Here is a 26,326-nt window from a genome sequence, read left to right on the forward strand (position 1 = left end):
CCTGTGAGGACAGGCTGAGAGAGTTGGTGGTGTTCAGCCTGGAGAAGAGAAGGCTCTGGGGAGACCTTATAGCGGCTTTCCAGTACTTCAAGGGGCTACAGGAAAGATGGGGAGGGACTCTGCATCAGGGAGTGTAAGGATAGGATAAGAGGGTAATGGTTTTAATTTGGAAGAGGGTAGATTTAGATTAGACATAAGGAAAAATTTCTTTCCTCTGAGGGTGTTCCTCTGGAACAGGTTTCCCAGAGAAGCTGTGGCTGCCCCCTCCCTGGCAGTGTTCAAGGCCAGGTTGGCCGGGGCTTTGAGCAACCTGGGCTAGTGGAAGGTGTCCCTGCCATGGGTTGGAACTGGACGATCTTTAAGGTCCCTTCCAACCCAAACCATTTTATGATTCTATGACATGAAGGCACAGGCGCTTCAGAGTAGGATCTAGTTGCAAATTTGTATTTACATGCAAGGTCAGCTCTCTAGTCACCTGAAAGCAGAACTAGCACTGAGACAGTGATCCTTGCTACTACTGGCATTGCATATCAGCTCTGCCTGGATCATAAAGCTGATCCCACCAGAGATTTCTGTGCTTTTGATACTAATAACATACTTCTGTGCTGTCAGACTGGCCTGGAATCAGCAGAAAGCCTAAGGCTCTTCTCAAAGGTGGAATGGCTTGAAAAGCTTAATTAAAAAATAGAAGCATTTGCTACAAAATAAATAAATATTAATAATCTTTCCATGAAAATCCTCTTGAAATAAGAACATAAGAACATCAACCTAAGGAAAAAAACATTTTAAAGAATTTATGTCAATATGAAATATTACTTTGTCAAATACAGAATGTAGACCTGGGATAAAAATGAGAGATCCTCATTTTCAGAGAGGAGAATTAAAGGCACAGATAAATTAAAAACAATACCATAAGGCGATTAATTCTGCTAACAAGAACACTCTCACTAAGACTGATTTCTACTTAGTTTCTCAGCAAGGGAACTGATATACCAAGCGGAACTAAAACTATATAGCAGATCTCTGTCTCTCTTCAATGCTGTTAAAATATTCTGTAGCTTTCAGTTATATACTTCACTTTCCTGAAGCATTTTTTTCCTTTGAACTCCTGGTAGTATGGGGGTTTAAATCATCTCTAGGCTCCTACAAAATATTTATACAGCTAGAGATCCAAGCCCTCTGTCCCTCTGGCATTATTATGGCATGATGTGTGCATCCTGTGATCCGAGTTCTGTCCTTTTCCATCTCTGCCAGTGAGTTTAGTATTGAGTTAGTGCAAGACACATTTCTACTGCAGAACTAGAGTAATTTCAAGAGACAGGGGCTGTTGACCCCCAACAGTGCTTGTGTATGGTCAAAACATGTATCACTATGGACTGGAATCTACACAGTACTTGATCAGTGGGACTGAACAGAATAGAAAAGACCTGTTTCTGAAAATTCACTCTGCTTATGTTTAATGGCTGCTATAGCTTGTACCTGATGTGAAGGAAGTTGGAAGGTATGATGTAAACTCTGACTATGATAGAGCTAAAGGAGAGCGTGATCATGGGAATATGGAGTGGGTGGTGAAGCAGATAGTAATTTAAATACAGAATCTGGAGTATTTCTTTAGAGAACTTCATGTTTTCTGGAGCCTTGTGAAAGGGGATGAATAGAGAGTTGTCTGCCAGTTGAGGCTGAGCATTGACTTGGGATTTATTCCTCCAACCTACATATTTTACTCTCAGTAAATTAGATTAAACAACTGTGAGTTCCTAATGGGCAATGGAAGGGATTGATTTGGTCTCATTTATGTAAGTATTGTTGTGGTTATTCTACACTGATCCTGTCCAGGCAAGTGATGTGCCAGAATTCACAAGTGCAATGACTGGAGTGCTGCTCCCTTATAGTGACTGATAAATTATGGTATCACAAGCAAAATTAAATTTATGTAATAGAAAATGACTGCTGACTGATAAGTGGTGTGGGTTTTTTTTTCTGTAAAGATATGATAAAGAAAGAGGAGTCAATTATGACTCCAGAGAATATATTTCTATCACTTGGATTCTGCCTACCATCAGTGCAGTGGTCACACTGAGTTCTTACTGCCCTCACCTGTGGAAAAGAGAATATGATAACTATCAAAAGAAAACCTGACATAAAACATTTTGGCACTTTAATTAGCCATCTTGAGCGCTCACTAGCTATAGGTTATTAACTCTTTTCAAGATACTGTCATGTAGTAGCAAAATGTTTTCCTTATAAAGGAAATAAATTGTTCACCCAGGAGTTGACATCTCTCTTTCTCTTAACATTTCCTTAGGCAGTTTCTTAACATTTCCTTGGGCTTTGGGAGACTGCCTCTTCATTCTTGCTCTGAATCTTGGCTAGGACCCCTGTAAATTCAACTCTTCCCTGGGAAAAATATAGAAATATATGTATCAGGATTTTTAATGTGAATGGTTCCCTGAAACTGAGGTCATTGAAGTGACACCTGCAACTGATAAAATAAGACTGCTTTATCTCTGCTGGCAATGCCTTCTTCAACAGGAACTTGCCTTTCTAATCCTTCATGCTCAGTAATATTACTGTGGCATGTTTTTCTTCTCTCTCTTTCCTAAGTATAAGTAAGGACTTTCCCTTTGCTTCCTGTATTTCGTATCAGGAATGCAGCACTGCCAGCATCATGAAATGTTCCAGCTTTTGAATTGCAGAGCTATACTTGCCTGTCTCCATTCGAGATTTTTTAGTGTTTTGTGGGGGGGAAAAAAAAAAAAAAAAAAAAAAAAGGTAAGGTTCTTGGAGTGAAATATAACACACTTAGGCAAGGTTTAAATTATTTAGATTTCCAAATTAGGTCATCCCAGGACTGAAGTGCTACGTGCGCCCTATTTGACTCATTGTGCAAAGTTGCATGGGCACTCACAGAAAACTCTGAACCCGAGATGTGATCCAAGTATTTATAACATCCCTTGCTCAGAGAGTGAGTAATTTCTAGGCCTATGCTCTGCCTTGATATAACTTAATCTCTGTTTGGGCGACTTTGATGATAGGTCTCACATTGCCTTTTTTTTCTCTGTGCACTGGTCACTGTGACTTGTAGCTTTACAGGAAGTTACCCACCTGTCATCTACAAGCAGAATCAGTTGACAGTTCTTTGTTTTGAATTTATAATGTATGTGGCACAGGGTGTCCAGCTCCTCAGCACAGCTATTAATGCTGGCACTGCCAACAACACAAATTGCCCAGGATAATTCTGGAGCCTTTGACCCTTTTTATCTCTGAGAACTTAGGAAAAATGGACTTTGGTCTTCCCTGGATTGGAACCGGATTTCAAGACAAGGGTGAAAGTCATTCTTACCATCCTCAGTTTTCAGCCAGGTTTAATCCTGACTTGAATTACATGTTATCTGTCTTTTCCAGCACCTGTTTTTAAATGTAACAAGTAGATGGTCAAGAGGTTTACATCTGAGAAGTGACCTGTCAAGGGTGCAAGTGTTGCTGAGAGTAGGGACCTTTCCTTTCTGTTGTTGCCAGCAAGTATTTGTTGCAGCTGTGGGTGGAGGTGGCACTAAAGACAGGCTGTCTTGTTTCAAAGAGCTTTCTCGGAAAAGGGGTATGTATTCTGTTGAAAAACAAGGTAAAACATGAGAAGCTGGTTTTAAAATATGATACATGTTGGAAGCACTTGCAAACTTCATAGTAATTGCTCAGGGAACGTTCTCTAAGTCCTAACCATATAGTGGAACCTTACCAATTTCTTACTGTGCTGCATGGCTGGACAATTCCTCCCGCAGCTACCTAAGAGATGATGACACTGAATGACTTTCACCAAAGGCCCCCTTTTCTTATCTGATAGTTGAATTTTAACCAGAATTTACCCAGAGATTAGAGTGCTTCACACAACCCTGGCTTCATCGCTTTGAAAATGTAGCAAAGCCAAAGCAAAGGAAAGAAGTCACAAGCTTTGTAACAGGTTCTTTCTTTCTCACCTCAAAGGAGATTAAAATAATATGAATAGTGTTAGATTTTTAATTATATGATATCAAAAAAAATTTAACTCCAAAGTAATTGTTTCTAATGTGCTTAATGCACTATGGAAAAAAAAAATCTCAAGCTGCCTATGGAAATTTTCTGCTTAAGGAGAGTTTGCTGACTGTGGAGCAGTCTGTGCTTTCATTTTATAGACAAATTTAATATCTGGAAATGTGGAACATCAGTAGTGTCCATGGAACTAGAAATGATATTGTTCATTGCATAATATTTCTGGAAAATAGCTTCATAAAAGGTATGTGTGAAATTTGCCATCTATCTTAAATATCTCAGCTGGAATTTCTGAAGGTGCTATTTGAGCTTTATCGAGACCTCTGCTCTTAAAATGTTTGGACACAATTCTGTCCCTGAAGGAAAGCCATTCCTCTGCTGGTCTGTGTACAGTAATGAGTCAGCACTCACAGGTTTATTTCCAGATCAGTGCAGAAGCAGCCGATATTTTCTTACCACCTCTCCCAGTTTTTTATTTTCAGGTATAAATAATTGCAGATATGAATCCAGATTCAGTTGGGTGATCAGATGCTGAGAAGAGATCCAACTGAAAGTCCCTGAAAGTGCAGTCCTAGGGAAAGAGATTCTTCAAAGATTTCTTTCCAGCATTTTTCTCCATGTGTAACTGGCAGTTACACCCAGGACAGATAAAGCATGCTTTTATAAAGTGCATTCTTCTGTAAATTTTCTTTTCTGTTGCTATTCATTTCATAAAGAACATTCGTTACTGATTTTCATAGGTTGGTTTTGTTTTTTTTTTTTCATTTAGGAAATAAGGATCAGCGTTCAGTGTGCTTTTATTTTTAGATCATTTCAGTCTAATCCATCTTTTGGTGGAAAATAAGTAAATCAGTAACATTTGAAAGTACAAGTCCCTCTGATAAAAGAAGTGTATGGGATGCCTTCAGGCTGAACCTCACCTGAGAACATTGTAGCTATGAATATAAAGGGTCAACACATTCATGTGAGGGTATTTATACATCATTTCTGTGGCAGCCCACTTGGTATCTCCTTTCTATTCTTGCAAGCAATGTGAAAATCAGATTCTATGCTAATGTGCTGATGAACACAGCTGAAGGTCATCTTAGTTGATAAAACAAGTATCCTAAATCCATTGCAAATGTGGCATCTCTCAGTCACAAGATATTTCTGAAGAAATGTGATCCTTCTTAGAAAGGACGGCTCTCATTTTAAAGTGTACAGTAATAAGGTGCAGAATTCTGCCCTTGCAAAGATGGTTGAAACTCAGCTGTGGACTACGCTATGGTGTTAAATGACAGGAAATAAATTATGGTCCATAACAATAAATCTATTATCAAACAAAAAAGGATGCTTTGGTGCCTGCTGCAAAGAAAGAGGATGTTTAAGTTATGGGGATGTTTAAATGAATCAGTTTGATGCAATCAAAACAGAGTAAGAAGGAAGTGCAGTAAAATCATTGTCTTTCTTTCAAAGACATCACCAACCCAAGTGATTTCAAAATAGGATTCAATCAAATTATTGATTTGCACAGAAGAGTTAAAGGATATGCTAGTTTTCAACTCTAAAGAGAGGCCAGCTGTTGTTCGACTTTTATAAATGTGCTGTGATTTTCAAGGAATCAGATGTCACAGATTTGTTGACATTTATGTTACATTAGAAATTGAGTTGGTCTTCAAATGGCAGAGGAGCTTCTAGATCTAAACTGATCTTTAACTGAATGTGAAACAGTTAAAATTGATTAATGTTAGTCAAAAATAATGTGTTTTTCCAACAGGATTCCATCTGTAATGGTTAGACAAAAATATATATATTAAGAGATCAAGTGACTGAGTTCCTTTCTCCTCTAAATATACGATAATGAGAGCGCAAGCTGAACTGTTAAGTCATTAAAGGCCATTTCTCCATTATTTCTTATTAAATTAACATTCAGTGACCTGTAAATTATTCGCTAATTCCTGCCCTTTCTCCTCTTGAACAGTTCCTTATCACTTATGTTCTTGTACTTCTCCCACAGCACAGAATGACAGTACTGGGCGATGACCGTTGTGAGGTGATTCCTCGGGCTGCCCTCAGACTTACCTGCTTTGTCACATCTCATGAGAGTACGCTGGCACTTGCCAAGACCTGCGATCTGAAAGGTCCAAGCACCACTTTGTAAACAAACCTCCAGACATGGAATAGATACTCCTGGCTCAGAGTCATGCTGGTTTTGCAAATTTATCTGTTGATAGAAGGGGAAAAAGGGTTAATTAAAAGTGGATAGATTATATGGTCCCTCAAAATGAGGACATAAATATAATAGGAAGTGTCCATCAGTATTCTGGGATTGTCTGTAGCCATTCTTAGGCCAGGCACCAGATCATCTGAAGCTCTAGGCTTAGAAAGAAAGGATCAGGCAGGATTCAAAACTTGTTTTAAAGAAGAGTATTTTTTTATTTCATCTCAAGTTCTACCTTCCATGTTGTCAGTAAGCAAGAAGCTGTTCCTCATCTAAACCTGATCATTCTCCTCCTGTTCTTCAGAGAACTTGAGTTCATATTTATTTATCCTGTGCTGTTGTTTTGAGTTGTTTCTGAGGTTTCATTCTGGTGATTACAGCATGTTTGTTTGAATTGGCTGTACAATATTAAATATATCCCTCTGGAGGAACAATATGTTTTCTTGTTGGCACAGATTTTTTTTTTCCTTTTAGAATTCATCATTTCAGTGTGGTTAATGCTTATTAGCTGTAAAGCACCAGGTTTGTTCAAGAAACTTAGAAAACCTTGGAACGGCATGATTCCAGCTATAAAGGGCATATAGGGATAACACAGAATAACTGTCTAGAAAGGAAGGAGAGTTTAAGTGAGATGAGAAATTAGTGTTAAGAACAGGACTTTGAGCAACACTCTTTAAGTTCATTGATCAAGGATGTTGGAGAGCATTGGAGATCATCCAAGTTCAAGGTTAATACTAGCAAACAGTTTGATATTGAAAACAAAATTGTGTGTGAAAGAGGAGAACAAAGGGAAACAGTTGCCCTTTTCTTCATATAGGGGATCAAGTCAGGAAAACGCAGATCACAAACGATATTTATAAGAATACCTTTAATTCAGGGGTGGAAGGTTGTACTTGTGTGCAGTAGCTCTTAGGCAGGTGTCCAGAAATTCTGCTGAAGGATCCTTTTTTTGTTCTGTGTATATGTATATTTGCACGCAGCAGCCATTGCCTTCTTGGATCTAGTCTGAGTTATACAACCAGTTGTTGATGCTAGTGTGTGCTGGTGGCCTTGTCCAGATTTGGCTGACTTGGTGTGCTGAATTTATAAGATCCTGGGGATTCAGCAAGACTGCTTGTCTCCCTCCAGAGGCGATCCATTCTTGGGAAAAATCCACAAGTTACCATCTCAGCTCATACTTTTCCTCTCTTCAGCTTGCTGCCTGCTGGTAACTGTCTCTCCATCCAAACCTGTATATAAAACCTATATAAAACTCATTCACACATTCTTATGTGGAAGAGGTGTTTATAGCATGGCTTCATAAAAGATGCAATGACTGATTATGGGTGAAAGAGACCAGACAGGCAGTGAGTTAATTGATTTTAACTCTTTGAGCAAGGCCACATCTCAGTCTTTGTGTGCTACCTAGTTGAGTTCAGCTGTGATCATAGAGGACCACGAAGCATTACAAGAACATAGATACTGCATTGGGAGGCAAGAGAAGGAAGCAGAGGAGCACGGAGGGCAAGCCACAGAGAAGCACAGAGCTGGGCAGGTAGATAAGGGAGGTAAGAGTTTACATGAGAAATGGAGATTTTAGATGTGAGGGAACCAGAGGAAGAGATCACACCACACAATGTATCATTATTTTCTTTTTACTTTTCCCTTAGTTTCCAGTGAAGTTTTGCCTCTTCTCACCCCTAGGTCAAGCAGGGAAGAAAAGTCTTTGAGTTGTGGGGGGTGCTATTCTGGTTGCTTCTGCTAGTCCACAAACTCACAATCTTTTCAGTGATCTGAAGCAGTACTTATTCTGGAGCCAAATATTTTGCTGCAGGGTGCCCCAGGAGGCCCTTCCCTGCCTTTGAGTCATCATTCTCTCCACCTTGTAAACTGCAAACATGCCTTACTACTGGCAACCTACAGCTGAGAGACATCCAAAGCATCAGTTTCCAGAATCGCAGTGCTGCTGCTATCCAGACAAACTTTGTTTTCTGTTTGGATCTTGCATTAATTATAACCCACCAACAATCAAAATCAAACTCACCCTCCTCAAATGTGTGTGGGCGAGAAACAGAGGGGTGTGAAATGTATGGCACAACTCCACAACCCCTTTTCTCCCTGGGTTCACTTTTCCTGACACTACAGCATCACTTCCTGACCGTACTTGCAAACAAACATTTGCTGAAAGAGCATGGCTGGACCACACATGCATATTTTCCACTCTCGTGGAGAAAAGCTGTGTGTCGGCTGGTGGTAATTTATTTTCACAAGAGGCAGTTGGGTTTGTTGTTGTGTCTTTAGGGCACAATCTCTTGAGGTACTGAGCCTTCTCAGCTTGCAGAGGCTGCAGGAAGAATTGAGGGTGGGAACCAGCTGTGCCCCACAGGTCTCAGGCCTCAGTTGGCGTTATTACTTCTAAAAGTTTTCCAGTGTTGATATTTACTGCGTGATCTTGAGGAGTCAATAGAAAAGGACAGCAGGGGCTCTACTCAAGGGAAGGAACACTTTCCTTAACCAAACCATGTTAAGTTCCTTTAAAATTGGAGTTGGAGTTGTGAAATCATCAGTTAGAAGTATGACATTTATAGAGAGAGGAGAAAGTAAATTGAAACACACAGAGAAACTTTCGCTTTCTGCCTTGCTACAGATAATGCAGCGAGAGCTGATTTTTGTATGCATTTAACTGATTCTCCTTAGAAAATTAAAGGGCCACATTCTATATCTGTTGCTACATATAAAACAAGAAAAGAGTCATTCAGCTGGCTGGTCTTTGCCTTCATAGCTAGGGACCACACATCACAGAGGATCCTCTACTGTGCAGGCTGCCAGTGTGTGCTGGGGCACTTGAAAGGCAGACAGAACCCTCTCTGCTATCCCCGTACCTCCCCAGCAGCAGATCCAGCCAGGGGACACCTTCCCCCAGCTTTGTACTGGCTTAAACAGCTGCTGACTGCAGGGTACGGGTTAGGGGCTGAGGGCTGTGGTTCATGAATCAACTTCTGGCTTTTGTTGCAATGGCTGAGCAGACTATGGCTGCAATTTCCCTCCTTCTGCAGCTGAAATATAACAGAGGTGTGAATCAGGCCTTCAGGGGTTGTTTTTCTGGTTGTCTATTGAAATCTCTGAGGTTTTGTATTCTTTCAGATGTCCTGGTCTCAGTGCTACATGCAATTATTTTGAAGAAACTCTTTTCAAACCCTGAAGTTCTGCTGCCCACCCCCCCTCCCCCAGCGACTGAACCTTTGGTACCTTTTGCCTTTGTGAAACCTCTGTCCTTGAAGCTTTCTAGGAGAGAAATTTGAGGTCTGAGAAAGCACTTTAGAAATCAACCCTTTCTCAAGCTCATCGAGTTGCTCCTTTATGACCTTCTCATTGTGTGATGACTATGTGTTACTTAAGAGCACTTGGCTGTTCATTTCCACAAAAAATATAACATTGTTGAAGATGAAATGCAGTTTGTTACGTGGCACTGTAAAGAGGGAGAAAGAGGATGATGAGAACTGTTGCACTGGGTTAGACAGCTGCTAGGCTCAGAGATGCAAGGCAGAAAAGATAAGTCATTTGAAGAAATGGAAAGAAAACAGGATGAAATGTAAGTCAGCTTTGTTTCATCAGATCAAGGAAACCGTGCACTGTGCACCAGGTGAATATCTGGCTCTGAGCATCTCGTAGCTTCACACCACATCCAGCCCTTAAGGAATCCACTGGCTGCTCAGGGTTCTGTTTCAGTAGTAGTGGGATTTGCCTCCAGACTGAACAAAACACTTTCCCTGTGAGGATGGAATATAAAAATAGTTGAGGAAGAGCTGGTTTAAAGCAGATGTCTTCTAAACAAATATACAACTTATTTTCCATCTGCTGGTTCCCAGTCCTTGGTTGCTGTGAGAGAGAAAGAGCAGCACCGCTGCATTTCAGGAGAACCAGGATGTGCCTCCCAGGGTACAGATCTGAAAGGTGACCACTTGCATCCATGAACCTGGCTTTTTTGTTGTAGGAGTGATATAGTAACTGCTAAAATAGATCCTAATGAATGAGGGATTTCCTTTGCATTTCTTAATGTTATATCTGATAAATTCCCCAAAGAATTATTCTGGGCATCGCATCCCTATGTAAAGTGGCTTAATAGGTTAAGTGCTATATAAAGCAGATCTGTAATATTTTAGTTTTCTTCTTTCATTTCAGTAACAAGCGTAAGGGAAGCTAATGTCCCAGTACACAGGGATTTGCAATCACCATTAATGGCGATAATTCCCCTCATGGGAAACAATATAAAATACCAAAATACTGTCACAAGAGCTAGAACACTTATCTAGCTTTTCTTTCTATTCACAACAGATTGGGTTTATCTTGCTAAATTTCTTTGTGCTGTAGAGGAGAAAATAAGTCTAGCAAGGAGAAATGATTTTAAAATCCTTAAGATAAACTCTTGATGATGGACCATAAAGGAGTGATTCTGAGTGTCCCAAGGCAGCATTTATAAGATTGAGGAAAATGAAATAAAATCATGGCATGTATTAACAGTTTAGTGAGTTTTAACTGAGTCCTGATGACAGAATTAGGAAGAGCTTTTACCTTTTTCACATTATCATCAGGAGAGGTCTCACTTGCTGTTCTATTTTGCTAGTCCTGTTTTAACAAAAGAGCAACTGCCTTCATTTGCATGGCAGGTCTCTCATATTCTGTATTCATAGATCTCCGTCTACTTCAAAGAAGTTGGAGTCATTTTATGGCTGAGAAAACCAGGTCACAGAGCAGTGATGTGATTTGCCAGAGCTCACACTGCTGCCCCAACATGAAGAGAAGTTCTGTTTCAGTCCCACTTTATGTTGAATCCACTGGGCACCCTTTCTTATGGGAAATGAATAAACAGTACTTGTTCAGAGATTTTACTGACATCTTTATAGTGGTACAATTCAAAATGTCATTTGTGTGCATTGTCTTCCCCCCCTTCAGTTTGATCTGAATTAGTGAGCCAAATTTACCTGTTTTCATTATTCAAACTCTAGTTAGGCCAAACCTTTACAGATAGGGTTTGCATTTCTGTTTTGAGAGAGAAATTTGCCCATTTTGGAACGGACTAGATATCTGCCCCATCTAGAAACAAATTATCTGCTCAAGAGGTGTTAGTCTCCGTGTATGTAGGATCCACTGAAAGATGATGAGCTACAAAATTATTTCTGGATACAACTGCTTATTTTCCCAAGATCATAGTCATTCCAGACTGGAATTTCAACTCAGTAATTTTGTTAAGAATCTTATTTTAGTGTCAAATAAGTTTAACTTAGTTTAATGCCTAACTTTATTAAGGAATGATTCAGCTTTCTGTAACTGGGCCTGAGCAGCCATGGAAAGAATTAGCAGAAAGGTTATCAAGCCAGAAGAGAGCATTCCTACGGAATCTTGAGCAGCTGAATGGAGGCTTGGCATCCTGTGGCAGTGACACAACATGTGACCCATACGGCAAAAATCAGAAATAGATTTTCTGGTTTTCTTTGTTGGAGGAAGGGCAATGAGCTGTTTACTATAGTAAATGATAGACAATGAACTGTGAGGGATTTTTCTAAATCCATGTGGAAGTATTTTACTGATAGAATTTCATATGGAATTTCTTGCCTTACTGCTTGAGGCCCAGCTGAAGTCATGCTCTTACCTGCATTCACCTGTGTGAAGAGCAAATCACTTTTACTCTCAGGTTTGTAGAGGCTGCCAGCCACTGTCACTCCACCATGAGGGCTGAGAGAGAATCAGTTGCCAAGTCCTACTTTTCTTTCCAGGTATTTTATGTTCTTAAGAAAGCACTAGGCAGGACTTGGTTTGACTCTTTCTAGATTTAACCAGAAGTCTATAAGTGTAGGAGAAACCTTGTTTTGTTCCTGGAAGCCCTTTTGAGTTGGGAAAAATCCTTCTGTGGGGCTGAACGCCAGGTTACAAATGAAATGTGCTGTAAGAATGAGAACATGCAAAGGAAGGAGAAGCCTTTAAAAAGCCAAGTTAATGTTATTTCTTCTTTCTTTTCAAAATGCAGAAGCAGCTTGTGGTGCTCAGAAGCTCTTAGAATCTGTTTTTTATGTCTAAAATATACAGCAGTGGAGATTAATAGATTGGTTTGTTTTTTAATGAAGTGAATTTGGAACTGGATTTGAACTTCTGCTGCAAACTTTTTTATTTAAATGCTTTCTCATTTATGGCACCATGCTTGAAATATTATACGTCGTATTATCTATTAACTCCTACAACAAGATGGATTTTAGGATTAAATAAATTGTGAGCATTCCTTTTAAATTTCTGGAGCCAAAAGAGTTAGGAGTGTTAGATTATCCAGCTGCAGCCATTCCCCCAGTGGCATGTTACAGGGGCTGTGGTGGCTGAGCAGGAGGGAAGAAGTCGCTGGAAGCAGCAATTGCATGTGGAGCTTGAATTGCACATCCTCTACTCACCACATAGGGTAGGTGACCAAACTGTTTCACGAGCAGCAGCCAGAGAGACGGAATGGTAGCTTTGATTCAGCACAATATAAGCTCCATGTAGAGCATATATTTATTGACATTTGAAGTCAGTCAGATTTGAATCTTTTGTGCTTTATTTGCTAAGTTATGGTCCGTATGCAAAGTTACTTTTTTGCATTGCCAGGTTAGAGCCAGCATTATGAGTTGGTGTAATGTGCTAAGGCAAGTGGTTACTCTAGGAGCTGTTTGAGGGGTAACATGTTTCCATTGTGTAACTGGTCACAATTATCTTTTTGGTGCAGAATAGATTTATTTTTTTTCATTGACTGCAGTATAGCAAATACAGAACTCACTCATGTAAGCATTGTGTAAAAGTGCGCATATGAGCTGCCTGGATTCAGCTGCCCATCACACCTGTGTGTTCCCACCTCTACTTCTGGAAACCAGTTATGAGTCCAGGTTAAATCCTGTCCCTTTTAAGTGTCTGAGAACTGACTTCAGTGGGATCTGAATTTATCTCCTCTCTCAAGCAGGTTATTGCTTTGAACCTTTATGCTTGAAACTGGAGAGTTTTGAGCCTGATACTGGCTTTGAGCCAACACTAATCTTTTAGTCAAACAAGGAAGAGTCATGTTTTTAGATCCAAAGATTAAACATTTCCTTCCTGCTGTCACACCTGTTTCCATTGAAGAGTGTTAATTGCATAAAGAGTTGCTACCATTTACAGTCAGCTGTTCCTTAGAACAAGTCATCTTCTGTATGCTCCTTTCCAGATTCCACTGAAGTGTGTTCTTGGGTGATTGTCTTATGCAAACAATCTCTTGACTGGGTGATCGTTTCTTTACTTGATCTCTCATTCATATATTATTCTTCTGTCTGCTGCATAGTGTGCAGTGGTTTACTCCTTCAGTTTTCTGAAGAGAAAAATGAAATTTCCTATCCTTCATTCCTACATATATCTAGGCTGTAAGATTCAACCTCTCTGTTGCTGATAACTTTGTTCACTGATGCTGATTAGTCAATTAAGTGCTTTAGTCCAGCCATTCAGTTTTAATTTCATTCAGTGCTTTGGCTGGATGAAATGACCAGTGCAGTTACTCAGGTCCATACAACTTGGTTAAACCTGCAGACAGGGATTTTTTTTGTCACCAAGTGCAATCAGGCACAGATATATGGTTTATCTTAATTTGTTTACTTCAAATACCACAGAAATCAATGTCAACTTAAATGTCATTGTTGAGTCAGGCTTTTGTGTTAATAGGAAAGGAAAATGAACAGGAAGAGGGAGGAAGGTAAATAATGAGTTGTACAGTTCCACAGAAATAACAAGGGATGTGAATTTTAGTAAGAGAGAACTAGCAGAAGGAGGAGAAAGTATCAAGTGAACCTGTCTCATGTCAGTGGACATATTGGGCATGTTTCAGCAAAATGGGTAATGGGGACAAGTGATACTGTGACTTTATGATCTTTTCTGTAGACTTGAACAGTAATGTGACTGTTTTGTCTGAGATTACTTGTAAAATGGAGAGCACAGGGTACCTGTGACAGCCCTTTGGTCTGACAACCATGGTTGGTATTTTGCAAAGATAACAAACACTGTTAGGCACTACGACTGGGTAGCAAGAAGTGGGAATGAGGAATCATGTCTAAAGAGCAAAAGATGGGGAGCAAGAGAGTGGAAACAGCAATAAAGCCTGGAGGCTGAGATGAGGAAAAGAGCAGGGAGTGAGGGCATGTGGAACAGCCCCAAGCAGTGGATGGGAGTCTCTCACAGAGCAGAGGGATGGGCAAAGCCCCACCAGGTCCACAGCTCTCGGAGACTGGCTGTGCCCAGGTGGCCAAATGTGTCTTACTTCCCTGAGAGGAGCCTGCTGAGAGCAACCCATGGCAAGGGGCCCACTGTGACTTGATTGTCTGGCTGCAGCTGAAGAGGAATCTGTCACCTTCCGAAGATACCAGGGAACCTGTTGGCTGAGATTCCTTTACTAGAAATGAAATGGTATCAAAGATGCATTTTTGGATGTTGTGCTAATGTCTTTCACAGAAGAGTAGGACAAATGGTTGGAATACTGTCTTTTAGAGTTGGCTTGCTGCAAGCAAATTACAGACCATGAGTAATGAATGCATTTGACAGCAGAACTTTTGATTTTACAGCACATTCATAACACCTTGGAGCACTTAGTAGTACCTTGTTAACCCAATTAGCATACGCTAGAACTGATTAAGCACCAACAGCTATTAACCAGTGCCAAACTGTCCAAGTTCATGCTTTGTTATTACTGAAGAGGCAGCTAAGAGTAGATTAGGAATGAAGCATTTTTAAATGTCTAAAATGCATGGACAGTTGGTTACAATAAAGCTAAAGAAATCTGAATCAGAAATTGATAAAATAAAACAAGCCATTATGCATAGACTGTCTTGCCTCATAGGCAATAGAAGAGCTATAGTATTGTATATGTGGAAGTTGCTTGCCCTGAAGCTATAAAAAGAGCCCTAAATGATTTGTGCTGAGCAATCACTGATAGTACTGTTCCATCCCGTAGGCTGTGCAGATTGCTTCTAGCATGTCGCAGAAGAAAGGAAGCATTAGAGAAACATGACTGCGGTGTGCAAGCAAAGAGACATGCACCTGTGCTTCTGCTTGCTACTTGGATGAAGCAACTTAAGGTTATACCCATCATGAGTCATTTTCAGTCTCTAGGCTTCATGTCTAACATTAAAGTACAGTTCAGCTGTCATGCATAGGTGATCCTTAACCTCGCAAGACACCTTTGAAAGGTGTTAATATAATAGGACCATTTAGTCCTGTCCCGAAGGAATGGGATGAGAGATCTGAGTCACAAATAGGCTGCATTAGCATGTCCATTAAGGGAGTTGCTTTCCAATTTCTGTTCAAGTTCCCATAGCAGAGTCTTTTATGCTAGAAGAATTGTCTAACCTACAGTAGTCAAAACTGATGTGGTTTCTAATGACATAGTAATGGGTTTCTGTATTCCTGCATGAGATATAAATAATACAAAAGAACCTGAGAAACATTCAGAAATTGCATTTGACCTAAAAATGAAAACAGTAAGAGGATTCGTAAGTGTCAAATCATTCCACTTCACCTGTGACTTGATGAGGAGATTGCAGTTCTCAAAATCTGCTACGTCTCATTTTAAGTTAGTACAACTGAATTGCAAACCTCATATACTGACTCCAGGAGTAACAATGAAACTAAAGAGCATGAGTTAAAAATTGATTAAATACAGATCATGTAAGTAATGCTGGTTAGCACCTGTTTATAGACAATAAAATTAAACTAGCTTGGTATTTTCTGATGAGGTTATAATTTAGGTAATAGAGGAAATAGTGTCTCAGTGATAGGCTTCTGTGGGCATTTGATTTGGGCCACATGATATTTTTACTAACAAAGCAGAACAATAGAAAATAAACATGACGTGTATTAAATGGATTGAAACCTGGATAGTTGACAGATTTAAATAGAATTATTATAGGGCAGGCAAGTTTGTAGGGACATCATGAAGAGATATTTCCTTACCCTTGTGATAGGAGAAAGTTTTTAACTTAATTTTCTAAGAAAACAAAGTTTTCTTTCATGTTTTCCACATCTGTTTGTGTTCTGCCCTCTAATAACCTTTGTACTCCTTGGACAAATTTCAAGGAAATTGACAGAAGCTTCTGATCAGTTTGATGGGCAGAGAGACCCAGAAGCTGCTCTAAATAGGAAAAATGAAGTACTATAAACACATGTAATTATGGACACACACATTAGTAGAGAATCACATGGCTGAGAGACTTGATAGATGCTTGACCCTGAGGAAAACCTTCTACTGTAGCTGGAGACTTGACCACACAGCCCAGATCTGTGGGTAGCTGGCCTGCACTGGTTCTGCTCCATGGGGAGTACTAGTTATCCATGAGAAGCTGAAAAAATAAAAGTGTGCCACTAATACCTGCAGCTGGGTGAGCAGTCAGGACGAAAAAGAACAGCCTGCTGATCCAAATGGTTTGGCAAGCTTGGTGTAGATAAACAAGGTAAGCCCTAATACATTCACATCTCCTCGTCATGGAGGGAAAAATATAGCCACTTGTGGGAGGCAGAGGGGTTAGCAATGGTGTTGAGGAGACTGGTGGTTTCACCAAAGTTGTGGTAGTTTTTGCCTTGCTAGAAGTGTGCTAATCCAAACTGAATGTTTCTTGCAAAAAAATACCCATTAACTCTAATGCAAGTTTGTACTCCATCTCATGAAAAGGTGACTGACACTATCCCTGTTTCCAAGACACAGAAGGGATATAGGAGAGTGAAGAGGTCCAAGTTAAACACTGGATAAGAAGCAGATCTGGAGTTAAAACCAAGATCATCTATGTCCCAAGCAGTGGTCTTCTGCTAGGTTATTTTGGTTTCCATATCTGTATGTTCCCATCTTTAAGCAGAAAACCAATCCATGTGAGCATAAAAAAAAGCACCTTCCTTATATGAAAGGTTCATAACAGCTTGGGGCACTCAGCGCTCTTGAGACATAATTATGCTCTGCTCTGTTGCTAACTCTAAGATTTTAATTATTTTGAAAACACATCTGTAACAGCATATACAAGAGCAACAGGGTAACAATAACAATAAAGTTGTGTTGTGCTCTTGGTATAAACTCTTTGGTTTGGGGTTTACAATTTATGTGTTCTGGAACTGGATTATTGCCTTATAAAACAATGCAGCAGCCTTTTCTCATTTAGTTAGCCATCCATTTTTATTAGGGTCCTCTATAGAATGCCTGCAATAATATTATAAAGGTGCAGAAGGTTCATTATTTCACAACAAGCGGCTAGCCAAGACCATTATTATTTTTACAACAGCCAGGCTTGCTATTGAAATACAGTTTTGATTATAACGTTTTTTTCCTCCTCCCTCTTTCTCTTTTCTCTACCAAAAGCAGAGATGTGCAATTGTCCTTTTTCAGATTGCTTTTCCACTGCCCCACAAACATGTCATTTTCAGTGAAATGGATGGATTATAATGGGAACAGACCAGTGATAATACATTACTGGAATACAGCCATCCCCAAGAGAACTTAGAATAATAACCAGTCTTCCTAAGCTTTAAAATCTGCAGTTTGGACAGCCTATAGCTCTTAATATGGAATCTAGTCCTGAATTTTCCCTGCACTTATAATTCTTTGATGCTCAATTATTGTTTGGGTTCTCCCCTCCCTATCACGTTGCCATGACAACTGCCTTGAATAAAATCCAGTGCTCAGACAATACAGCACTGCTTTAGAGAGGGGCTCCAGGCTCATAAAAGTTGAAATTGTTGCTCAAAGAGATTACTGAAGATTAACGACTCTACTCTGAGCACCACCAAGCAAATTTCTGAAAATCATGGTAATTAAATAAAAAATATATGCAGGCAATGTGTTCTCTGAGTCAAGAGTGTTGACATCTGCAGGGAGTGGTGGAGTTACTGTAAATCTGTAGTAAAAACATCTGTGGGTACTATTCCTGCATATAGTTTCTTTATGCTAAATAGCTATGGTGTTTAATTAGCTGTGGTGGTTTTCCTTCGTCTGTTCTCTGGTTGTAGATTGAACATATTGACCAGAGCTTGCTACCGGGGCTGGAGTGGGTTGGCTTGTCCTAGGCTGGTGCTGCGTACCATGGTTGTGCAGCCTAATGGCCCTGTTGATGAGACCAGTGCTCTGTTTCCTGCCACTGGCCTGTCATAATTTCATGGGCACGTTACTGGTCATAAGGAAGATGAATACAGAGCTGCAAATTGCTTGCACTGAATCATAAAACAGGACTTTTTTCATGAGCCCATTAAGCACATGCCCCTAATGTTAAGCATATGCTGTGCTCTGCTCAGTAAGAATAGAGTTAGCACTGGTTTTTAAGTCCTGCACTGGTTTGAAGGTCTTAAGAGTTGTGAACCTCTCTGGGACAATTAATTAATAACCTAAGATTATTTTACAAAAGTGTTTAGCTATTTTTATATTCAGTAATAACAAACATCTTTAATATTACATGCCACATGAGTTGGAACCAGCTGTCATGCAGTAGGATTTAAAATTATCTTAATAAGAGTCAAAAAAAGTAATTTTGTCTTTCCCAAAGACAATAGTACACAGCTGGGTTAGAGTTTGCCTTTCTCTGAAGGTGAACAGTAGTCCTCAAGATGGGCTCCAAAATCCCATCTGTTTGAAAGCAGTGTATTACAAACTTATGTTACTAAAATCAGAAGAAACATGTGTACTAGGAAAAGCCTAGCTTAAGAAAAAATCTTGTGTATTCTAAGAGGATAAAAATATTAACTCAAACCAGATACATAAATGCTAGGGCTGTCTTTGTTCACTACAGCAAATCTTTCAAAATCTGTTTCATATCAGGGCTTGTCTGCCACATAAGATCTCTGTGCCCATCAAGAAACCTTCAAGTACAAAGAAAACTTGGAAAGTAGCCATGCTGCCAAGCAAAGAAGAAATACATGCGGTCTGGAAGGGAACAATAATTAATTTTGAGATCTAAACCTGTTTTTAAATTAGCTGTTTGTATGTTAACCTCCTCAAATAAGCAGCTTAGCCATCTGTTTCAAGTTAATTAGTTAGCCTTTGGCTGAAGTTTAACCACTGTAGGAACAAGAGGTAGGGGAATCAGTAGTCCTAGGAGGTTCACAGAGACTATGCCCATAAGATTGAATTTAGCATCAGGCCCCAGTGCTTAAATAAAGGGCAAATCTGTATTGTTGCACAGGGTAAAATCCCTGCCAGGGACAGCTTGGCAGTAAGGGTAGTGGAGAAGCTGTAGTGAAATGTATTTTATTGCTCCTTGAACATCCTTTGTTTTTTTTTCCATAGCCAGGACATGATCCTCTTTGAGGACTGCTAAGTTCTCTCTTGATGCATAATAATAAATAAATTTGGACCTGCAAATTTGCTACTCTGGTGTTCATGGCTGAACTAGTCCAGCCTTCTCCTGCTTGTGGTGAGCTGTAGGCCTGGGGTAAATTGTAGCAAAAACCTAAGAAGCGTTCAGGCAGCTGGGCCAGCCTTTTCCATTGGGGTTATTTCATGTCAATTGCTGCAAATTAGACACATATAAAATTTATAATGTGTAGGTGCCTGTGCACAGAAATTTAGCTTCCTCAGTATTTACAGAATATAAAAGTCCTCCTTGTTTAACGCTAGGCTGAATGTTTCTGTCACATTAGGAAGGCAACCTTATTTCATTCTGCAGCTGCTGTTTAAACGCTACGAGATCTCTTTTTAATCTTAGGCAAAGTTCAAAACGAGATGTTTCAAACATCTGCTAACTATCACGGGCCATGCCTGCTAGTAGAGGTAATAAATTATAGCCAAGAAGAGAATCAAATGTCTTAATAGTGTTTTTGTTCGTTGCTTCAAAGTTTGTCCTCTGTCAGTGTTATCTGTTCTCTTTTTTAGCATGGTAGTCAACATGCCTGCAAAGAAGATTGTGCTGTGGGTGAGGTGGGTGGGATCGCAGTGGGATGAGGGTGACACCCTCTATTTTAAGTTAGGGGAAAAACAACAAACAACTTGGCTTCTCTTTTCCAGAGCAGAGAGAAATCTAAATCAATCACAAAAACGCACCCTCTGTACTACATGCCAAAAACAAGATGGGTGGTTCTAGCAGAATATGGGAGAGAGGGCATTTTAGTTTCCTCCGAAGGGAAGATAACAGATCAGCTTTCTCGTTTGTCATGGAAACCTTTTGTCAACCCAGTAACAGTGACGTCAAGGTGGCAGTGGCACAGAGACAGGGTTAGCTAATGTAGCACACACCTGTTGAACTGCCAGAGGGGAAGGTATGTTGGCTTTTACATTTTCCATCCCTGATTCTAAACAACTTTGAATGAAGGTTTAGAAAGTGTTATTCAAGTCCCAGGGCAGTTTTCCTGAGCTGTAGCAGATTCATACTGTGAGCAGGTGGTGCTGGAGCTTTTACTCATGAAGAAGTGCATCTAAGAGGTATTTGCTCAAGCAATGCCGTTCTACAAACCCTCCTGCTTTGGGTATGCTTTTGGAGGGTGACGAGAGCAGACTTGTACTTCAAAAAGAAAAGCACCAAATTTCTTCACTGTTTGCTTTGCTTGAGAGTAAAGGTTTTGCTAATGTTTACCAAAGGAGCTTCTTAGAAACACTTCTATAAAAAGGGAAAAATGAGCCTATATTTATTATGCCACAACTATAGCTGTATAGCAATAAACTGAAGCCTATTTTTGGAATTACTGTTTTCCTGCCAATTTTTTGATGTAATGCTTTCATGTTTAGTGTTGTTGAGTGGCTACTTTTTGGTTTTGTAAACTGAGATTAAATCACTTTTTCACTTCACAAAAAGTGAAGATCGCTTTTTCACTTCAACACATGAAAGTGTTGCTTCTGTGACTACCTTCCCATTTTTAGTAAATAAAAAATGCTTTAGCAATTTCTTTAAAAATAAGCTTATTTCTTTTCACAAGAAAAATGTGCTAGCAGGGAAAACAGTTCATTTTTGCTGGACTGTTCATGTTTACTAGATGATGTGTTTGCAGAAGACTTTGAATCAGTTAAAGAATTGCACTGTGTCAATAGTTGATGCAGTTTCTGTTACCATGGCTAAAACATGAATTTACATTAGTTGCATTTCTTGTCTATGGTAACACATGTGGTAATTCTAATAAATTAAAGTATGCCCTTTTTATAGCTAAACATTATGCATGAAACTGAATATTTCCTATCATAATTTGTAAGAGGAGAAGAATCAAATCATATTGGGTTTCAAAGTGGAATTAAGGCTGAGAAAAAGAATGGCATGAAATGACATAGGGTGATCAGAAAAGGAAAATGGAGTCGGCCAATGTAAATGACATTTACCGTACAAATAGAAATCAAATGTATGTAGTGGAGCCAGTGAGTTGTAGAAATCTTTGCAAGGGAAAACCATCTGGGATTGTAATTTTCCAAATAGCCAATGAATTAAGCTAAGTGTTCAATTGATAACCCATGGCATCCTAATAGAGACGGATGATGTCAGATGTCTGCCAAGTTTCAAGGAGGTGGAAAAAGTAACACTGAGTGATAAATATTTTGTTTTCTGTAGAAGACAAAATTGTTCTTCATATGAAAGAAATAAGGTTTAGCTACATTAGTACTATTCCCACTGTGGTGAGTATGTGTAAATACTCTGGAAATACCTACAAATAACTATAACACTCTTTGCCTTCAGTTTGGAAAATGTTGTATACTCCTCTTCATTTTTTTTAAACTCCTTACTGGTGACTTCAGTGTGACAGGTATTTCGTGGGATCTAAAGTCTCCATAGTATCATTTAATTTTATTTAGGACTTTGTGACTGAAAGATAAGAAAAAGGCTGTATAGACTTTCTTGAAAAAAAGACTCAGAGTTCTTAATACCACCGACAGGGAGACAAAGACATGGAAAAATCTGTGGTCTAATTTTGAAGGTGCTCCTTTTGCCTTCATCACTGATATCCGTGAGACATGACTGTGGTCTCTATAATGGAATTGCTATGTGCTTGGTGTAACAGAGAGAAAATAGAGACTGGGGAATGGCACAAAGTCTTTTTTTTCTCAGTGACCCACATCCCTTTCTCCAGACATAAAATACCATCCCATCCCATAAGATACTACAGAATCATGCGATGAAATCGTCTTCCCACATACTTAGATGCTTCTCCATTTTTATGGACTAATTCTTGTTTTGTCCTGATTGCAAGTACTCACATCAGTCCTGACTCACAGGAGAACACAATTTACAGTATAAGCCCTAATGATTTTTACTGAGCTTGTGCATACATGTGGATGCTCTCTTGAATTAGACCTATAGTTTGTGCCTCTTGCATTGAACTCTGTAAATCCAGGGAGGAACATGAAAGAGATGTCTGTTAGGGTACTGAAATGTCCATTTACACCTCTACTTTTCTTTCAAGCTTTCTGTGCCAAACTGTCTCTTAAAATTCTGCAATTTGGGGATTTTTTTTAAAAAAAGGAGAAAAATTAGGGAAAAAAACCCAGTTTCCTGATTTTTTTTTTTTCTCAGTCACTGTCTTTTCTTTAAAGGCCGTGTAGCTGGAAAGTGGATGGAAAGGCTGTACTGCTCCAGCTGAGAGAGCACTCAGAGTCTTGAACAGCAAACTCCAGGAATTTTTGAAAACATTCAGGATTTGGCCATTTTGATTGATATTCACCCACTCCAACATCAGGCATCGAAAGCAGGTTACCTGCAACCCCATGGAAGGGGTCTGTCTCAGAGGACTGCCATGTCTCCTGCTCCCCATCCCCAACAGCCGCAGCCCAGCTCTCAGGGTACAGGAACCACAAATGTCCCCTGTTGCCCCTGTCCCCGTGGGGAGCAGCCCCGTTTCCCCAGCAGGAGCAGGGCAGGGGGCCGGGCTGTCCCTGGAGAGCCCAGGAGCTTCTCAGCACCGGAGGGGAGAAGATAGCTTGCTGCTGCAGCTGGGCAGTGGTACAGCAGTGGCAAAACCCCTCTGTCTGCCAAGAACGAGCCTTCCTCTGAATACTGTTTCCCCTGAGTTTTCTGCAGGGGCTTTTCAGACTCACTTTTCAGACTCACTTTTCAGACTCCTCTTTTCTTTTTTCCCACGCCTCAATGGTGCATATTACTGACAAAAATACCTTTGATACGGGAGAGAGGCGAATTCATTTACCTGCACCTTGGATCAATCCAGACATTAGTTATGGTACAATACGGAACAGTGTGATAAGGAGTCCCTTTTTTGTTGGAGGGTCAGAAAGGGGAATCAGAAAGAAGAGAAGAAAACAGTGCAGGCTGTGATAGTTATGTACATGCTCTTAGTATAGGGTTACTACTTGCTAAGGCCTTGCATGTGAACCCTGAGAAGGAAAGGTGTTTTAGATTGCATTTTCCTAATTTTCTTGCAGAAATTTATCATTGAAAGAATTACCAGCTCATAATTATAGTGTTATGTGTGGTGATGCAACAGTAAAATCCCTTTTCATGCAGTAAAAGCTAAGTTCAATCTCTTTTAGTTCAAGCATATTTCCGTTCCACTTAGGATTCATTCTATCAACCAGAGCATTCCTGCAGTTTTTAGTTTAGATTGGATGGGCGTTAATGAGGTTTGAACACACAGCTCTGCTGCTGTATTGTCTGGGATAGAGGAAATTGTTTACTTATTATTTATCATTATCATTCTTGTCCAAAATGTGCTTACATTTTATGAAAGGAAACAGATACTTATGTGAAAAATCTTACAGCGTAGATGAAGAAATAATGAATTAGTGAAATGGCATTTATAAAGGGAACACAATCCTGTGCCTGGAAAAGGAGCTAGTTATTCAGCCAAGGAAGTGTCCTGTTGGTTATTCAGTTTAAGCAGGTGTGATAATATGATGCATAATATCATACAAACACAAGTATGGCAGGAAGGCTGTGGATGTTAAGAGTGATAGTAAGTGGAGTTTAAGGAAGTGCAGCAAAGGTTAATAATTTATTCATTTTAGGATTCTCCAGTATGCAGTTTGAGAAACTTACCTCAAAGTGAATTAAGGTTTTGTATGGAAATTGCTGAGTTTTGTTACAAGTGCTGATCAGCACTGAGGGCTCTTTATGAACCTGGTTAGTTAACCCTGCTGGTATTCATCATCTTCTTTTGTCCATCCCCAGGCCCCTGTTTTGTCACCTGTCCTCCATCTCTGCAGCCTCAGTTCTGCCACAGCCCTGTGTTTTTCCAGTGTCTCTATCATGCATGGGCTCCTGTTCTCCCTCTCTTCTCAGCTAGGATGCCATGAAATCCCTTGCTATTACAGTTGAAACAAAGCAAGTCAGATCCACTGTCAAACCCTACAGATTCCCTGTCTTTCTGCAGTAGAATTTCTTACACAGTTATTTCCCTGTTGCTAGCAAAAAACCAAATGTAGTTCCCCTGAGCACATATCTTTATATCTGCCAATTAAGGATAAGATGGAGATTTAGCCTAGGATTTTCCAAAGAAACCCAAAGGAAGTAAGTGTTCAATTCACATTAAACTTTACTGACTTCAGGCTCTATTCCTCCTCTGTGCCTCTGAAATCCCCAGCAGTAGCTCTTTAATTGAGCTGTCCTGAAGATGTCCTCCACATGGCTTTAGAGACACACTGGATATGGTAATGTCAAGCATTAAGTGTACTTGGATCTTGCACTGAAAATTTTACACTCAGCTACCAAAATCTTTTGTTTATCCTTGACACTGTTGTATTTCACATTGTCAAATACAGGGAGAATGTTTTAAGCTCAATTCATATCACCTTCCTCTGCATGTGTTGTGTGCAGAAGAGAAAGGTGGTTTTGGGGACTAGAAGAACACATACATGAGTGTTGTGAGTAAACATAGACATCCGTCTTTGAAAATTGAGGCCCCTGTATTGATTGAACTGAGTCTAGCAAGAACAGAAATGAACATATTTGTCTAGGAACCATTTACATGTAACAGTGATTACACAGGCCAGAGTATTTTATCTGAACTGTCTTCAGTGAAAGAAACTAAGCAGGATCTGGGAATGTGCTTATCAATAGACTTTATTATTCTGCTCATCCTTTGATAAATGAACATAGCAAGTTCTTTCAGGCTTCTCTCAATCTTCTACTTGTTTGTGCTGGACTTCATTGATCCATATTTAGCCCTCCCTGATAATGTGACATGACAGCACATGTAAATGGCAAAGTCAATGAGCATTTCCTTCCAGCTGAAACAAAGCAAGCCAGATCGACTCTTTGGATTTATATTGTTGTTTGGAACAGAAAAAAAAAAAAAAAAAAAAAGTGTGCAACGATTTTTTGTTATTGTAGTTAAAGAAGAGAATTTTATGGGAGGAGTGTCCTTCGGGCATGCTCCAGTCAACTCTACCAAACAGAGAGGCCAAGAATGATAAAATTCAAAACCTGCAGCTGCTGCTTCCTTTGGGAGTCACATTACAGTAGTACAAGCAACAGTCTGTCATTTTAAAAAGAGAAGAATACGACTGCAGCCAAAGGCCTTTCAGCGCTATTTTAGGTAAGCTGATCTGCATAAAGGCCATTGTAATCTCTTGTGCTGCTCAGGTTTTAGCCGATATTTTCATTTTATAATGCTGTTTCTGTGTCCACTGAAAACATCTGCTTAGATGTGCCAGGCTCAGTCATGCACCCTCTTACATCATTTGGCAAATGAGGTCACCTCAAGTAAATAGCAGTATTATAGAGAGGAGAATGAAAGCCCCAGGATTTAACTCTTAGGACTCAAGCTGTAACCCATCGTGATAGCTGAAGATCATGCAGCAGTGCTGGAAAGGCTCAGTGGGGGCAGTGGACAAGGCAAGCAATTGGGAGGACTCAAACACAAGTAATCATCTTCCTCAAGATCCTTTTTCCACAGTGCCAAACACTGGGGGTATGGGCATGCAACAGTTTTGCAAACTGCTGCTCAAAGAGGGCATTGCTTCAAGCAGAGTTCCCCTATGCAGCCTATCTGCAGCAGCAGTGGCCTGCTTTTACGTGGTATTAATGGGAACACTGAGCTGGAGTGGGATGAGACTTTAATATAACAAGCGATAAAGTACAGGCATTAAAGAAAACAGCTTGGGAGAGAGGGAGAAGGAGGCAGCTGGCAACCCCACAGACCCAACTGCTATCAGACTGACTGCCACCACACCCAAACAGTATCCAG

The 26,326-nt window shown here is 39.9% G+C and overlaps 1 protein-coding gene across 17 annotated transcripts in view; it reads left to right on the top strand.

Moving 5' to 3' along the window:
* The window catches only part of KALRN (kalirin RhoGEF kinase), a 360,200-nt gene that overhangs the window by 223,745 nt on the left and 110,129 nt on the right, over positions 1-26,326 (top strand). The window contains exon 1 of one of the 17 annotated variants that reach the window (XM_026853043.1): positions 24,150-24,261. The exons of the other annotated variants lie outside the window; for them this stretch is intronic. Within the exon in view, the coding sequence (XP_026708844.1) occupies positions 24,253-24,261 (9 nt within the window). The 5' untranslated portion in view covers positions 24,150-24,252. Of the gene's footprint in view, positions 1-24,149; positions 24,262-26,326 lie in introns of those variants that run through there. 17 annotated transcript variants of the gene reach the window in all.

Source organism: Athene cunicularia (genome assembly GCF_003259725.1).
Source record: "Athene cunicularia isolate RWA chromosome 7 unlocalized genomic scaffold, athCun1 chr7_part1, whole genome shotgun sequence".
NCBI lineage: Eukaryota > Metazoa > Chordata > Aves > Strigiformes > Strigidae > Athene > Athene cunicularia.